Source organism: Panthera pardus, unplaced genomic scaffold, assembly GCF_024362965.1.
Source record: "Panthera pardus isolate Hobbes unplaced genomic scaffold, ASM2436296v1 HiC_scaffold_24, whole genome shotgun sequence".
NCBI lineage: Eukaryota > Metazoa > Chordata > Mammalia > Carnivora > Felidae > Panthera > Panthera pardus.
Window position 1 is genome coordinate 53,606,743 of NW_026526810.1, and position 16,640 is coordinate 53,623,382.

At 45.8% G+C, this 16,640-nt stretch overlaps 1 protein-coding gene across 2 annotated transcripts in view; it reads left to right on the forward strand.

Annotated features, from left to right (window-relative positions):
- Positions 1 to 956: 956 nt before the first annotated feature.
- Positions 957 to 16,640, forward strand: part of PLA2G4E (phospholipase A2 group IVE) — a 60,353-nt gene continuing 44,669 nt past the window's right edge. For both annotated transcript variants that reach the window (XM_019442471.2, XM_019442469.2), the window contains exon 1: positions 957 to 1,490. In XM_019442471.2, coding sequence (XP_019298016.2) covers positions 1,311 to 1,490 — 180 coding nt within the window. In that variant the 5' untranslated portion in view covers positions 957 to 1,310. The remainder of the gene's footprint in view (positions 1,491 to 16,640) is intronic.

Consider the following 16,640-nt stretch of genomic DNA (forward strand, 5'->3'; position numbering starts at 1 on the left):
AGTGCTGCTTAGGCCAGAGACAGTCTCCACTGGAAAACCATGGCCTCGGAAAAGAGAGACTTGAAACGGGGGAGCTCATGGGGTGTCCCAACTAGAGAGGATGCTGGATCACTGAGAGCCAACACACAGAGAGATGAAAAGACACACATTTTGAATGTACATTCAATTTTTTTAGAGAAAAAGAGAGAGTGTGTGAGTGGGGGAGGGGCAGAGAAAGAGAGAGAATCCTAAGCACCGCAAAGCCTGAATGACCACTACCCTGGTCATGACCTGAGCTGAAATCAAGAGTCCAGCGTTCAACCAACTGAGCCACCCAGGCACCCCTTGAACGTACATTTTATTTTACTTTTTTAAATTTATTTGAGAGAGAAAGAGAGAGAACGAGCAGGGGAGGGGCAGAGAGAAAGGGGGACAGAGGATCTGAAACGGGTTCTGCAAGGACAGCAGAGAGCCCAGTTCAGGGCTCGAACCCACGAACTGCGAGATCATGACCTGAGCCGAAGGCAGACGCTTAACCAAATGAACCCCTGAATGTACGTTTTAAAGCACTTGTAAACAGAACATACCAAGGGTTTGGGTTTTGTTTTTAGTTTAGTGTTTTTATTTTTACCACGGAGCTATGATGCATTCTCTTTCAGCTGCCAGAGACAGCATCTGTATTAAATCAAAGAAAGAGCTCAAACGAGAGACAGATTAAATTATTAAATTCTCTTCTGGGCTGTACCCCCCTCCGTCAGCCCTGAACACCAGGCCAGGTATCTATTTTCGGGGCTCAATAAAGAGATGCAGGGGTATCAGCCAAGAGCCAGGGAGTGACTTCACCTCCATCAGGGGCCAGACAGCCTCGGCCACTTCACCTCCAGCCCTGCCTCCTCCTGGCCTCCCCACTGACATATTGAGTTTCACAACGTTAAAAATAGCTGCTGAGCTGTGAGAAGCTATCTCTGAGCCTGGATCCGAGCTCAGAAAGGCAGGCCTCCCTTAACCAAGAGCCGCCCTAGGTGAGCGTAATTTTAGCTCCCTCCAGACTTTTCACACAGCACAAGAACAGTCTCTTCGCCAAAATAGGTCCGGAGTGGTTGAAATATTCACAGAAATGTGGGATTCTTTTAGCTAAGCCCTGACTTCTTTCACCTCCTTAATAATTCACCAGGCTCATTTATCTTCGGGAAGAATCCAATGGCATTGCTTCCACGTTCTTGCAAAACTCCCTTCAAATTTCCTGAGGATGTTCAGACACCTCGCTGTGAAGGACTAGCCCCACCTCCACACAGCCTGTGCTGAGCCCCAGTGAAGGGGACGCTGCCTTAATGACTCTCCAGAGCTCGGAAGGCTGTCCTGGCCTGGGAACTGATGTGTTTGCCCCACAGGAGCTACAGGGGGCTGAAGAGAGCAGGTCAGAAAGAAATGTCAGTGAGTTTGAGCACACACAGGACCTGGAAACTCCCAGTCTCCCACCTCTGCTTCCCACGGCCCTTGGGGGCTCTCAGGTATGTCTGCGTTCCTGGCTAGAAGGTTCTTAGCTCCTTAAATTTTACCCCGACTTTGCTGGCTCCGAATAAGATCACCTGCATCACCATAGAGTTAAGAAGCTGTATTTTTGTTGATTTCCTTCTTTCCCAGAGGAATCCCTTCACCCCCACCCCCCTCACCTGTCCTCACCTGCCTCCTTGACCCCAAGAGCTGTTAACTAAAACAACTACACCTGTTACGGAGTGCATTCCAAGTGCCTGACGCTCTGTGGGGGAGGGATTAGCATTTCTGTTTGTTGATGAGACCGAGGCTCAGCGGGATTGAGGTCACACACCTCGTCAGTCCAAGGGAGACCTGAGCTGGAAGATATTTCTATTAATACGATCCCGAGGAGAGTGGACAAGGACCTAGCAGGGTGTCTGACACAGAGTAGGTGCTCAAACCGCACAATTAGCACCGTGGCAGAGCAGGGTCATAAATGTTGGGGAGAATGTGTAGATTTGGCCTTCCTGAGGAGCCCCACCTATCGGCTAGTGAAGAGAAAACCTTGAATAAGTAAGTCCCGTTGGTAATTTAGTGGGCTACAAAAATTGAACAGTGTCTGTAGGTAATTCTCAGTGGATCCAGATCTGCCCACCAGCTTCTACTCTGGGTGAGTGTGTGAGCTTCCTGCAGAGGCTCAGTGACTGGAGAGGAGTCAAGGTTCTTGTATCCTTCTGGCAGCTACATTCTCGGCAATGGTGCCAGGCTGACTTCTGCAGCCATAAGCCTCTTCCTCCTGTGGGCCTGCATCTCGCTCATAAGGAGCATTGGTCTCTTTGCCTCCTATAGGCCTTTCTGTCTCTGCCTCACCCTCTTTCTGGCCCCAGCTTGGTGGGTCCATCCTGGGCCTTGACCCTGGGGTCACTTGCCTGGCCCCGATAGGCCCCACATCATAGCTGTGGTTGTCAACCAGCTTCCACCATGCAAGGCGACTGAGGGCTGCTGGGGGGATGACCAATCCTCCCAATCCTCCCAAGTATACCACTCTACCTCTTGACCAGGCTGACTGCCCCATACAATCACCAGGATCCCTGCCAGTGACTCCTCTCAGAGTCACAAGTGAAGAGTGGTCAAGGCTCCCACCCTAGTGTTTCCCTCAACCTCCCTGCCCCACACCCTTCCCACCATTCCTGTAACCCTTCAGTCCTTGGGGAGCACCCACCAGTCTTCAAATAGCTCCTCATCTGCCCCCCGTTCTAGTCCTTGAAGGGTTTCCCTCTAGGACCACCATATGGATTAGACCTTTGTCTTTCTAGATCCCCATTAGAGGCCAGCATTACTAGGTAGTACATTGTCATCCAACAATACTTCAGCAAAAATCAGTTTATCAGACTAGCTTTGAATCAGTTTTCAGAGTCACCACTTCCTGCACTGGATTCTTAGGTAACTCTTCCTGTGGCTTGTTATGCCTCTCTCATCTCGAGAAGACCAGGAACCACATCTGGAGCACTTATTCATTGGTTGAACCAATATTTATTGAGCTCCTACTGTGTTCCCAGTGTTGTTCTAAGAGTGGGAGACAGAGCACTGAGCAGGTCAGACAAGATCCAATGCTCCTGAAACTTACATTCTAATGGGGGAGATAGACAATAAGTAAATAGATGACTATTTCCATGTCACAGATAGCAGAACAAAATATGTGATAATGAGGGACTGGCAGCAAGGAGAGGACCTCAGTAGGATGGTAACATTTGAACCGAGACCTGAACAGTGAGAAGAATGGTGGGAAAATGTACCAGAGAGAGCAAATTCTAAGGGCAAAGGCCCTGTTGAGATGGGCACAAGGTTGATCTGTTCTGGAAACAGAGAGAAAACCAGTGTGTCTGGGGCAGCAGAGAGCAGGGAAAGAGAGGGAGAAGTTGGTGGTAGAAGATGAGGTCAGAGTCTTAGGCTGGCCCAGATGCTACGGAGGTGGCTCTCGTGTCATTCTGAAGCAGTGGGAAGCCACTGAAAGGTTTTAATCTGAAGTTCGACTTTGTTTGATTTGTGTTTTACATGGATCACTTTGGCTGGTCTGTGGAGAATGGGCTGCCTGGCAGACAAGAGGGGACCCAAGAAGACAAGTGAGGAGGTTTTAGCTGCAGTCCAGGAGAAAATGGTGGAGGATTGATTGGTGGCGGTGGACAGCAGAAGTGGACAGATTCTGGATTTTTCAGGAGGCAGAACTTACAGGACTTATTGATACATTGGATGCTAAATAAGACATCAGTGATGGCTCCTAGGTTTTTGCCTTAACAAGTGGGAGGTACACTTACTCACAAAAGTGCGAAACAGGTTGAGGTGGAGGGGACTGGAGGTTTCTGTCTCAGACATTTAAGTGTTTTTTTTTTATGTTTCTTTATTTATTTTGAAACAGAGAGTGAACAGGGAAGGGCAGAGAGAGAGAGAGGGAGAGAGAATCCCAAGCAGAGAGATTTCAGCACTGTTAGTACAGAGCCTGATGCGGGGCTCGATCTCATGAACTGTGAGATCATGACCCAAGCAGAGATCAAGAGTTGGACGCTTAACTGACTGAGATACCCAGGAGGCCCTTGGAAGTTTTAAATTTGAGATGCCTGGGGCACCTGGGTGGCTCAGTAGGTTAAGCGACCAGCTTAAGCTCAGGTCACGATCTTGCAATTCATGAGTTCGAGGTCCGCATCGGGCTCTGTGCTGACAGCTCAGAGCCTGGAGCCTGCTTTGGGTTCTGTGTCTCCCTCTCTCTGTCCCTCCGCTGCCCCCTCCTGCTTGTGATCTGTCTCTCAAAAAATGAATAAACATTAAAAAAATAAATACGTAAATAAATTTGACATGCCTGTTATTTACCGAAGTAGAGATGTCAGGTGGGCAGCCTCAGGTACTCAGGAGATAAGGTAGGAAGATAATCCGTTTAATACATAAAGCAGAGTATAGATGATTTTTAAAGCCACAGAGCCGGATGAGATCTCCAAAGGATGGGATGAAGAGACGGAAGAGAAGAGGCGTGAGTTTGTGAGCTCTGCTTTCCACTTTCGGGATGCCTGGTGGAGGTAGAAGAGCTGGCAAGGGGGGGCAGACAGAGCAGGCAGCCAGTGAGACTGGAAGAAGCCAAGGAGGAGGTGGTGTCCTGGGAGCCCAGAGACTTTCTCTATAAATGTCCCACGCTATCATCAGAGTAGGTTATCAGTAAAAAGCACAAATTTTGTGCCACGTATTCATGTCTTGTCTGGCCTAGACCTGGAGCATTGAGAAATGGGCCACTGCCTGGCCAGCTGGCTGGCTGCTGGCCTAGGAGCCCACACAGCTCTCGTTATCTCTGACATCAAGGCTGATACCTCCTGGCTCCAGAGGCCTGGCGAAATCAGGCCCCACCCCTGCTGCTTCCCTGCTCCTGTCACATGCCCTGTGGCCCCGTGCCCACCCTTCTCTCCTGGCAGGGCTCACTGACTCGGTGCCGCCCGGTGCCGCCTACCTGGCATGAGGCAAGCTCATTCCCAGCTCTTCTCCTGGATTCTGCAGCTTCCCCTCCTGGAATGTCTCCCTTCCATCCTCCTGCTGCCTTTCCTTTCAGGCCCAGCTCAGGGCTCAGTTCTCCAGTCTCTCCCCACCTGCCCTCTACTCTGCTACTTGGTGGATCGCCCTTCAGGACCACCTCTATGGTTACACCTTTCCTGGCCAGGTGACTGAAGCCCACTGGACGCCTCTGCTCCACCCTTCATATCTAATCCATCTTCCTACCGTGTAGGGTCTGCCTCGAAATCCCTCTAGCATCTCACCACTTCTGTCCATCTCTGCCCCTCACCCTGGCCCAAGGCACCATTTCCCATCTGAACCACCGCAGCTCACCTTCCCACCTCTAGTCTTGTCCCCTCCATTCCCCACACAGTAGCCAGTGATTTCCTTCACATCACTTCTCTGCTTAACATCCGTCAATGGCATCCAATCCCTCAGGATAAAATACCAAATCCTTACCAAGTCTTTCAAGGCCTCATGTGATTCAGCCAACTGCCCACCTTCCCAGACATTTCTCACCCAATCACTCCCTACTTACGATGCTCCAGACACACATGTTCAGCTCCTAGATGCGCCAGCTTTTACCACCTCTCGGCACCTTGCACGTGCTGTGCCTGCAGCCCACACGGGACGAACTCTGATCTGCCTTTAGGTTTACCTTAAAGACTGTTTCCTCCAGTGGGGCGCCTGGGTGGCTCAGTCAGTTAAGCATCCGACTTCGGCTCAGGTCATGACCTTGCAGTTTGTGAGTTTGAGCCCCGCATCAGGCTCTGTGATGACAGCTCAGGGCCTGGAGCCTATTTCAGATCCTATGTCTCCCTCTCTCTTTGCCCCTCCCTAGCTTGTGCTCTCGGTCTCTCTCTGTGTCTCAAAATTGAATAAATGTGAAGAAAAAAAAAAAAGGCTGCTTACTCCAAGAGGTCATCCCTGACTCTTCCCACAATCAAAATCAGGTACCCTCTGCTAGTGTCTTTTTTTTTTTTTTTAAGTTTCTTAGAGAGCAAGTGGAGTAGGGGTAGAGAGAGAGGGAAAGAGAGAATCCTAAGCAGGCTCTGCATTGTCAACACAGACCCTGATGTGTGGCTCGAACTCATGAACCATGAGATCATGACCTGAGCTGAAATCAAGACTCGGACACAGGGGCACCTGGGTGGTTCAGTTGGTTAAGCATCTGACTTCGGCTCAGGTCGTGATCTCGCTGTTCATGAGTCCAAGCCCTGCATCGGGGTCTGTGCTGACAGCTCAGAGCCTGGAGCCCGCTTCAGATTCTGTGTCTCCCTCTCTCTCCCCTCTCCTGCTCGCACTCTGTCTCTCTCTCTCTCTCTCTCTCAAAAATAAACATTAAAAAAAAAAAAGAGTCAGATGCCTAACCGACTAAGCTACTCAGGCACCCCACTTCTAGTGTCTTTTATAGTACCCTGTGCTGTTCCTTGATCAGACTTATCACAATTTATAACTATAAATTCCTTTCTACTTCCTTGCTCATTGCCTAGCAACTGTACATCATGGAAGAGCAGGTGCCGCATCTGTTTTGACACCCAGAACCTACAGCATGGCACCTAGCACTAATAGGTGCTTAAAGCACATTGCCATCAATGAACAAAGCTTTCTTTGACTTCTCCAGCTCCAACTGATCTGTAGGTTCTTTGCCTTCCAAGTGCACTTATAGCTGGTTCTTCCCAATTTATTTGTTTCATAGCAAACGCAATAAAAATAGCAATAGCCATAATTCGTTGAGGTTTATGACATGCCAGACTCTGCGTGCCATGTATGCATACGTGCGTGTGCATTTCTTGACAACAATCCTGCGAAATAGGTACTATTAACATCACTTTACAGATCATGAAAATGAGTCTCAGAGAGATAAAGTAATTGCCTAATGCTACCCGACTAGTCAGTGTCACAGCCAAGATGCAGATTCAAGCCTCTCTGACTCCAAAACTCTTCTTTCCTCTACATTTGTCTGTTGGTGTTGTCTCTAGCTGGCCTGTGAAATTTTGTTGCTGTTGTATTTTGTCAGTGGCCTCTTTGCTTTGTGGTGGTGGTTGTTGTTTGTTTGATGGCTGGTTTGGTTTGGTTCTGGTATCTTCCACTTCTACATTGCAGGTGCTATGTTAATACCTGCTACTTATGAGGGTGTGTCGGTGGGCAGGTGAGAGCTGTGCAGGACAAAAGTTCTGTATTTCTGTCAAAGTTGCCCTGCAAGTTGAGTGCTAGGGCTGGGTATAAGGACGGTGGAATGGATGGCCACCCATAGACCTTGACCTATGGGGGCCCAAAGGTCCACTTTCCCCTAATATCTCCCCCACCGGGCCAGGCTGGCCCTGCCCCTCCCTCCCCTCTCTTCCTAGTGAAATTCTCACCACTGGAGTTGCTTATATGCATGACTGTCGGAAGGCCTCTCCCATAGGCTTGTCAAGTAGCTGCAGGGATTAACAAACTGTCCCCTGGATCTAGGGCAAGGCTGGATAGGGAGTAACAGAATCTCAAAGCTGAAACAGACCATCTATATTCTAGAGCAATCTCCTGCACAGCAGAGGAATCTCCTCTGTGCAAGTACCCCTTGGATAATTCCAGCAATGGAAATTTAATACTTCCCATATGACTAAGTTCTTACTTACACTGAGGTCAAGTCTACCCACCCACAAAGGCCCATTTCCACCATCAGGCGTGACACATCAATGCAATCCTTTTCTCTAATTGATAGCTCTTTTCATACCCTGAGTCAGTTTCCATATTCAGCAGTTTCAGGACCCTGCTGTCCTGGGTTCCACTATCTGCTTTGGTTAAGTTTTCCATGAGCCATGGCTTTGCTCTCTGCCTTATCCCTTGGTGGATGTCCCAGCTGGGGGAAAGAGGAGGATCCAGATGGTGAGGTGGGAGGAGGAGGAGAGGGCCTCTGAGCACTTGAAGAAAAATTCCTCCCCCGAACAGACCTGCCTGACTCTGTCCTTACTCAGTGCTTCCTGTTGCTCTCAGAGAATATGCATAAAAGAATATACCTATGTACTTTTTACAGTTAACATATGCAGATATCTAGTATGGTGACCTGGCACATAGCATGAAATACAGCAGTTTTCTTTCCCTGTCTCTTTTTTTTCCTAAACATATAACATGTTATTTAACATATATCATTTTATCTATTTACCTAACATACAATAATTCTACTTTTTCTAAAAGTTGGTTTTCTGACTACCAAGAGCATGTAACACTTGTTCAGTGTAGACATTAGAAAAAATTTTAAGTTTAATAAAGAAAATAAACATTCCCAATAATCTCATCATCCAGAGATAACTTCTTGAAGCCTTGATATATTTCCTTTGAGTTCTTTTTTCTACGCACATACATACATAGAAATCAGTATTATTTACATATACATATATGTATACATGCAATATTGAGCTCGTATTGTAAGAACTTTCCTACCTATCAGCAAATGGTAATCATTTTCCTTTGCTGTTAGAAAAAAAGATTAAAAAATGGCTACAATTATCACACCATCCAAGCATGATCATATCTGCCAATTTTTGATGTTATGAGTATTACCTCAAAGCCTAGAAAATATGCCATTAATACCCGAATTACAATGATTCCTCTCTCCTCTTTGCCGGCTTGGCAGAGAGATAGCACTATTTCCCCAAGATTCCACTCCAAGAAGCTCAGAATTCCCAGGCTGGTGTCCCTGTCACTGAGAGAGTTTCCCTCTCACTTGTCTGCTGACTCTAGACTTCTCCTCAGAGGTATCTCTGCTGACTTGCCCAGACTAAGGAATGCACCTGCCCTGACAGGATTAATGAAGAGAACCCCCCCGCCCCCAGCAAAGTTACCAGATTACCAACTATCACCTGGTAATAAGGTTCTCTCAACCCCCCCACACAGGGAATCTGTTCCCCCACAAATAGACCCATCGTAGCAAGGTGAGAAAAGGAGTCTCAACATTACTCCTGTACCTTAGATTCCAATAAACTAAGCCCTGAAACTGAGTCCTAGACACTGGTCCAACCTCCTCTCATCTTTATGGGCGTTTCCTCTCTGTGACTCCCATTGTCCTTCCTTGCCATCTGGCCTCAATGGTTTTCTTGAAGATCTCCTCAGTTCATCATATACATTTCAATAATTTCAATACCGAGTGGAAAGAGGTTAGGGTCCCAACCTTCTTTTTCCACCAAGAGACTTCTTTGCTCCTACTTAAATTTATGGATGCAATGAGATTCCTAAGGAAGAGAGTGACTACCCAGCTCCACTCAGCAATGTCCGAGGCCCAAACACCATGGGTATATTAAGGAGGGGATGATTGCTATCTCCATCCATCAATGGCTTCTAAGTCACAGCCCTTGTTAGGCTAAATAAACAAACAACAACAGAAATGAAAAGCAGTTACAGAAATAATGCTACATCGAACATCACTGAGGATTTGTGTAAGAGTTTATGTACAATAAATTCCTAGAAATAGAATTGCAGAATATAAGTTCATGCAAGTTTTAAATATTAATGAAGATTACCAATTGCCCTCCAAAAAGTCTATGCCAATTTACATTCTATCAACAAAGTCTTATAGTCTTCCCCACACCCTGACCAACGTGAAGCTTTATCGTTTCACCCCTGCCAATCTGATAGATGAAAAATGGAATCACTTTGTTGTTTTAATTTACATTCTTATTATTAGTGTTAATCTTTTATAGGCTTATTGCATATTCCAATGATCCCAACTTTGTTGAACATTAGAATCACCAGGGAAGCTTTTAAAAATCTCAATGTCTTTTGGGATGAGCACTGGGTATTGTATGGAAACCAATTTGACAATAAATTTCATAAAAAAAAAAATCCCAATGTCCAACTCACATGTCACATCGATTATATCAGCTATCAGGGAGCCAGGCATCAATATTTGTTTAATGATCTCCAGGTGATTCCAGCGTTTACCAAAGTTGGGGAGGTACTGAAATATGCATAAGTACCATGATGTTTGTATCTTTTATCAATTTTTCTATTGCATTGTTTGCTTTTTAATATTTATTTTAAAGAGCTTTTTCATTACTGGGAAAATTACCCCTTCATGAAATTGACAAATATTTTTACAAATTAGCCTTTTATTATTATTTATGGTTGTTTTGACACAGAGAAATTTAATATGTATGTAGTCAGAATTATCAATTTGTTTCCTTCATTGCATCTCAGTTTTGTGTCTTGTTTCCTAACTAATGATGATAAAGAAATAACTAATTTATTTTAATGTAAAGAGTAAGGTATGGATCCAGTTTATTCTTTCTCCAGATGGCAAAATAGTTACTTTTTTTAAGAAAGTAATTTTCCAACATAATATCAAATAATCCATCTTTTCCCCTATTAATTTGTAATGCTATCATTTTTTTCACATGTAAATCTCTTATTTATTTTGCCCCAGGTTTACTTATTATACTTTCATTATATTGTACATGGGATCTCATTTTCTCTTGTGGTTATGATTTTTATAGGAAAATTTACAGTTTTTTGATTATTTTTTAATCAGCCATCCTTATTATGCCCTAAGTTCAAACAGACACGTACATACACTCTTTTTATAGTTATCTTTCTTTTTCTTTTAAGTTTATTTATTTATTTTGAGAGAGAGAACACATGAGTGGGAGAGGGTCAGAGAGAGAGAGGAGAGAGAAAATCCCAAGCAGGCTCAGCACTGTCAGTGAGGAGCCCGATGTGGGGCTCTAACCTGTGAACCAAACAGTGAGATCATGACCTAAGCCAAAATCAGACGCTTAACTGACTGAGCCACCCAGGAGCCCCTATAGTTCTCTTTCTAATGACTGCATAGAATTTAATCACAGGAATATGCCATTATTTATTAAAATATCTACCAATATTGAACTTTGGGATGATTTTCAACTCTTAACCATTAAAAATTTAGATACAATTAACATTTTTAAGCATGTAGCATTTTCTTCTCTCAGTGTGAGTTTCCAAGAGTAGAATTACTTGGGCATAAATAATTTTATAGCTTCTGATAATTCCTGTTCTATCCTGATAAATATTGATGGTGGTTGGTTTGACTATGGTGAAGGAAGACTGAGGCAGGGGAATCAATAGAGAGTCCCAAGAATATGGGTAAGAGAAAGTAAAGGATCTTGAAAAGATGCCCAAGATTACTAATAATCAGGAAATACACATTAGAACCACAATGAGATACCATTTCATACCCACTGGATTAACAAAACTCAGAAAGTCAGTTGATAATCCTGGGTATACACTAATGGGAACCCTTTTCCATGGTGGTGGGAGTATAAATCAGTAAAAATACTTTGGGGAACAATTTGGCAATATCTAGTAAAATTGGTGGTAATATACCTTATAACTAAGCAATTTCTACTTCCAGGGGGATATACACTAAAGAAACACAACACATATAGGAATGCTGCAGTGTTTTTGGCACTATTCTTCATTGAATCTAAGGTACAACATTCACTAAGGGAAAATATCGCCAATTAAAGTATAACCTATTGTTGTTTTTAAAAAGATTTTTTTTTATGTTGGGGAGCCTGGGTGGCTCAGTTGGTTAAGCATTTGACTTTGGCTCAGGTCATGATCTCACAGCTCATGACTTTGAGCCCATCATGTGGCTCTGTACTGACAACTCAGAGCCTGGAGCCTGCTTCCGTGACTCTGTCTCTCTCTACCCCTACTCTGCTCATGCTCTGTCTCTGTGTCTGTCTTTCTCTCTCTTTCTCTCTCAAATGTTTATTTTTGAGAGAGAGAGAGAAAAGGAGAGAGAAAGAGAGAGAGAGGATGTGAAGGAGGGAAGGGGCAGAGAGAGAGAGGGAGACACAGAGTCTGAAGCAGGCTCCAGGCTCTGAGCCGTCAGCACAGAGCCGAAAGCAGGGTTCAAACTCACCAACCATGAGATCATGACCTGAGCTGAAGTCAGATGCTTAACCAACTGAGCCACCCATGCACCTTCCCATTGTTGTTTTCAATAAGTATCTCTTAATTCAGAGATTTTAAAATGTGAAAAACGCATGCCTTAGAATTGATGAAATACAGTAATAGCAAAACTTAGATACAACTTAAATGTCCATCACACAAAACATGCAGATAAGTTGTGCTGTACTTTACAGCCATGAAAAATCAAGGAGCAAGATCTATATTTACCAATATAGGCAAATCCTGTAAACATAATATCTGGTTGGGGGAAAAAAATCCAAGTTTACTGTAGAATGCATATCCTTTATGTGATGCCACTTATATAAAGTCTAAAACATGTAAAGTGATACCAAATAGAACTTAGAAATACAGACATATTTAGAAAAGAAATAAAGAGGGGCGCCTGGGTGGCTCAATTGGTTGAGTGTCCAACTTTGGCTCAGGTCATTATCTCATGGTTCATGAGTTCTAGCCCGACCTTTGACTTGCTGCTGTCAGCACAGAGCCTGCTTCGGATCCTGTCTACCTCTCTCCAGCTAACCCTCTCTTTCTCTCTCTCTCTCAAAAATAAATAAACATTAAAAAAAATTTTTTTAAAGAAAAAGAATAAAGAAATGCCTTGGAATGATGGCTAGAAATCCAGGGTTGTGGTTCTCCCCTGAGGAGAGGGGAAATGACTATGTTACCACTGTTTTATTTTTTACTCTGAGTAGTAGATTCATAGATGTTTACTTTATTATTCTCTATACATTTTTCATGTCATAAAATTGCTTAATATTTTTTTAAAAGGAGAAACTGAAATTATAGGCTAAGCTAGGAAGATGTACTTTGTGGGAGGCTGTTTTATTTGGACTGGGAAGCAATTTCTTCCTCCCTCCTTCTATCCTCTTGCAGCTGGATGTCTTTGGGTTAAAGGTCATCCCAAAAGTCAAATGTTGAGCTCATTTGTGAATTCTTATCCCAGCCTGCTTAGGATACTATTTCCATTTCCTGTGGTCCTTCTGCCACCTGCTTCTTCTTATGCATTGTCTAGTGGGCCTGCCCCATCCTGCCTGCCTTTCCCTTCCGTCAACTCAGCCTTACTCACAGGTTGAGGATGGCCGCCTGTTTCCAACCCTAGCCAGGAGAAGGGGTGAGCTTCCTCTACCCCAGCTCTAGGCAGCAACAGTAACCAATGCTCTTTTCCATCCCAGTTTACCTGGTGTTGAAATGGAGTGGTGAAGGCAATCATCACTCCTCCCATGACTAGGAAAGGCTTTACCTATGCTGAGGTGTCACAAAGGCAATAGGTATGTGAGTGGGAGGTAGATGTATTATAGGGTTGACTTGCAGAGTCAAAGACCAACAAGAGACCTCTGTAGATCCTAGGAACAAGGGGAGGGATTGGGGCAGATGAGAGAAAGAACTTGGAAGAGTTCTCATCCCATTTTCCCCCAAACAGTCTCCTGAAGACAAAAGCACAGACATGTACCTCCCACCCTCAATGTGTCCTGGAGGAGATTTGGTTTTCCTAATTTGAAGGCATAAGGGACTCAGTTCAGGAGACAGAAGAGGACACAACACTGGGGTAGTTCTCCCCTCCCCTCTCCCTAATGGAGAGTCCCAAATCGAGACCTGCCACAGAGGTGGTGGTCAGGTGAATTAGCCAGAACTCCTTCAGCCACAGTGCAGAATAATGGAAGCTGGATTCAAATAAGCATAAGATGGGTTGGGTGTGGGGATGCCTTTATTGTCTTGTGTAATTGGTAAGTCCAAGGTATATGAGGGCTTCAGGCATGGCTGAATTTAGTAGTCCAGAACACATTCTCAGAACTTTCCCTTTTTCTCCCTATCTCTCAACTTTGCTTTTTCTATGTCAGCTTAGTTTTTTTTAATTTTTTAAAAAAAACTTTTAGAAGAAAGAAAGCATAAGTCAGGGAGTGGGAGAGGGAGAGAGAGAGAATCTTAAGCAGGCTTCATGCTCAGTGCAGAGCCCTATGCAGGGCTCAGTCCCATGACCCTGGAATCATAACCTGAACCTAAATCAAGAGTCTGACACTCAACCGACTGAGCTACCCAGGTGCCCCTATGTCAGCTTAGTTTCTTATACTGAATCCTTCCATGTGGTGACAGTAACTCAAAGTTTACATCTTCCTTAGAGTTCATAATCTAGATAAAAGAGTAATAGCTCTCTTTCCCTCCATCTCACTAATCTCCACCACTACCACCACCACGACCCCACCCACCCATAATCCTAAAAAGAAGAAGGGCAGGGGGGAGATCTAATTGTTCCTGAACCAATCAGTGAATCTAAGAAGTTGGGGATGCTGACTGGCCACACTGGTGGTAGAGGCAGGCACTTCTGAGGAAGGAGGAAGATTCCCCATGATTGACAGCTCCATAAGATCCCCAGTGTTATTTTATCAGATGACGGGGAAAGGAATTCTAGGGGACATTATGTCCATATACTAGGATCCCATATACAGACTCAATCACCCCTTAACCTCAGAATTGGCTTGAATACGTGAAATTGTTCCATATAGATTTTGTTCATATACTCCAAAATAAAATCAGAATGCAATCAAATTATTTCCTCTCAAATAATTTTAAAGCCTAGGAGTGCTTATAAACACTCATAGATACAAATAATTACAGACTGCAGGTCTGGCATGCCAGGTATGTGTCTGCTTTAAAAAATATTTTCAAGAAAAGTTAAAAATAATCTAGCCAATCATCCTAGTTTTCCCAGGTTTTAGCACTAGAAGTCCCTTGTCCCAGGAAACTTCTCATTCCTTGGCCAACTGGGTCAGTTGGTCACCCTAAGTGTGCCTTTAGCTATTGTTTATAGCAGACAGGAGCTGAAGGCGGCAATCCAGGTACAACAGGGGCCTGGTCTGGACTCTTGGAATCCAGAGTCCTTTCCTCTGAGGATCTGCATCACCAGATAGAAGACTGGAACACCCTACTCCCACTCACCAGACCCCTACAAATGCATGCGCACAGAGGGAGGGGGGAGGTGGCACCTGCACGTGGCAGGAGATGGCTGCAATGCTGCCAGCTCCCAGGCACTGGGCACAAGAGAGGCTTAAGCCCAGGGCCCACTGTGGACAGAGCTGGAGGACCCAGCTAGCAGCAAGAGGCACCTCTTCCAGACTGCTCCCAGGCAGGGAAAGGGCTCCCACCCTTCTCTGCTCCTCACAGACCCAAGGGTCTCTTCTGCCTGCTGTGCTTGGCTCACCCACTTCTTCAGGCTCGCCCAGGCGCAGCCTAGATTATAGCAGTCAGCCCCAGGGGCCAGCCCCAGCTCCACCTCCAGGAATGCCCTTTGCCCCAGTGCATCCTCCTGGCAGCTCCCCTCTGCTCTCCCAGGTCCTGGAGCCCACTAGCCACCAAGCAGCCAGGGCTTGTAAGAGGGCGGGGCAGGGCAGTGGAGGGCAAGAAGCCAGGTGGGAGTGGCCCGGAAGTCACCGCAGAGTCAGAGAGCCAGCTCAGCCACTCTCCACTTCCTCAGTGCAAATTCTTCAACTCAAACCCTGATCACTACCTCAAAATCATTCAAGTTCTCAGGGTACTTGGCCTGAACCAGCTATAAGGCTTACATGAACCCTGAGTCTGGCAGGGCAAGCAGGGCTGAGGCTGTGGGGACAGCTGGAAATGGGTCTTTAGGGTCACATTCCAGGATCCCCAGGGGCGGATGACACTAATCCAGGCTGGTATGACAGGACTTTATTCTCCAGTGAGGGCTCGGGCTCTCCCCGCAAGAGAGAGCACATGTGCATCCCTTCCCAAAGGCACACACCACACTCCTCACACTTGCAACTGGGGGAAGGGGTGGTAAGAGGAGTCACCAACCCTGGATCCTGCTGAGAACAGGCCACAGGCTGTGCTCACTCACCCCCAGCGTCCTCCTCATGTCTCCCATCCCCCTCACCAAATATCAGTCTATTTTTAGTCACTTTCAGCACTTCTCTGACCATATCCTTGGTTGTTCCTCATTTCGGGCATCAAACACACTGTGTTTACAGTTTGGGGTCTATCATAGCTTATTCAGAAGGACCCTGAGAATTCCCCATTTATTCTCAGTCTGAACTGGTACCCAAGCATGGTGAAGCCTCAGTAGGCAGCATGTCAGGCCAGACCCCTGAAGTCAGCAGCCAGAAGGGACGCTGAGGCTCCCTGGTTCTGTGGTCTTGCCGTAGCTATGTCTCAGACTCACTGGAGATAATGAAAAGATACAGACTCCAGGCCCCACTCCTAGGATTCCAGACTCACTTAGTCCAACCTCCCGTTTTACAGAAGAGGAAAGTGAGGCCTGGAGAGAGGCATCCATTTGTTTTGTATCATCCTGCAGAGCTGAAACTGGAGCCCACAGCTCCTGGTTTCCAGTCTAGAGCTCTGTCCACCACCCCACAGCGCATGCCTGAACACTGACCTTGAAATCAGTAGGGAGCGAAGGCATTCCTCAGCTCTGCTGGGACCTGTCAAACCCAGGAATTAGTATGAGGACACCTCTTGCTCACAGACCCTCGCAGGCCAACACCGCTCATCCCCTTGTCCTCTGCCCTGAGACGTGGTGGGGAGTGGCTCTCGGGAAGTGACTGCAGAACCTTGGTTCAGGGGCTTGACACAGATGGAATCTGTGGGGAATTATGTTCCTCTGCTAGAACTTGGCTGTAACCAAATTCAGTCCAAAAACAGCACCAGTGAATGGGATAGACTCGAACCATCGGATACAGTTCTTAAAACAATGGCACCAGGGGTGC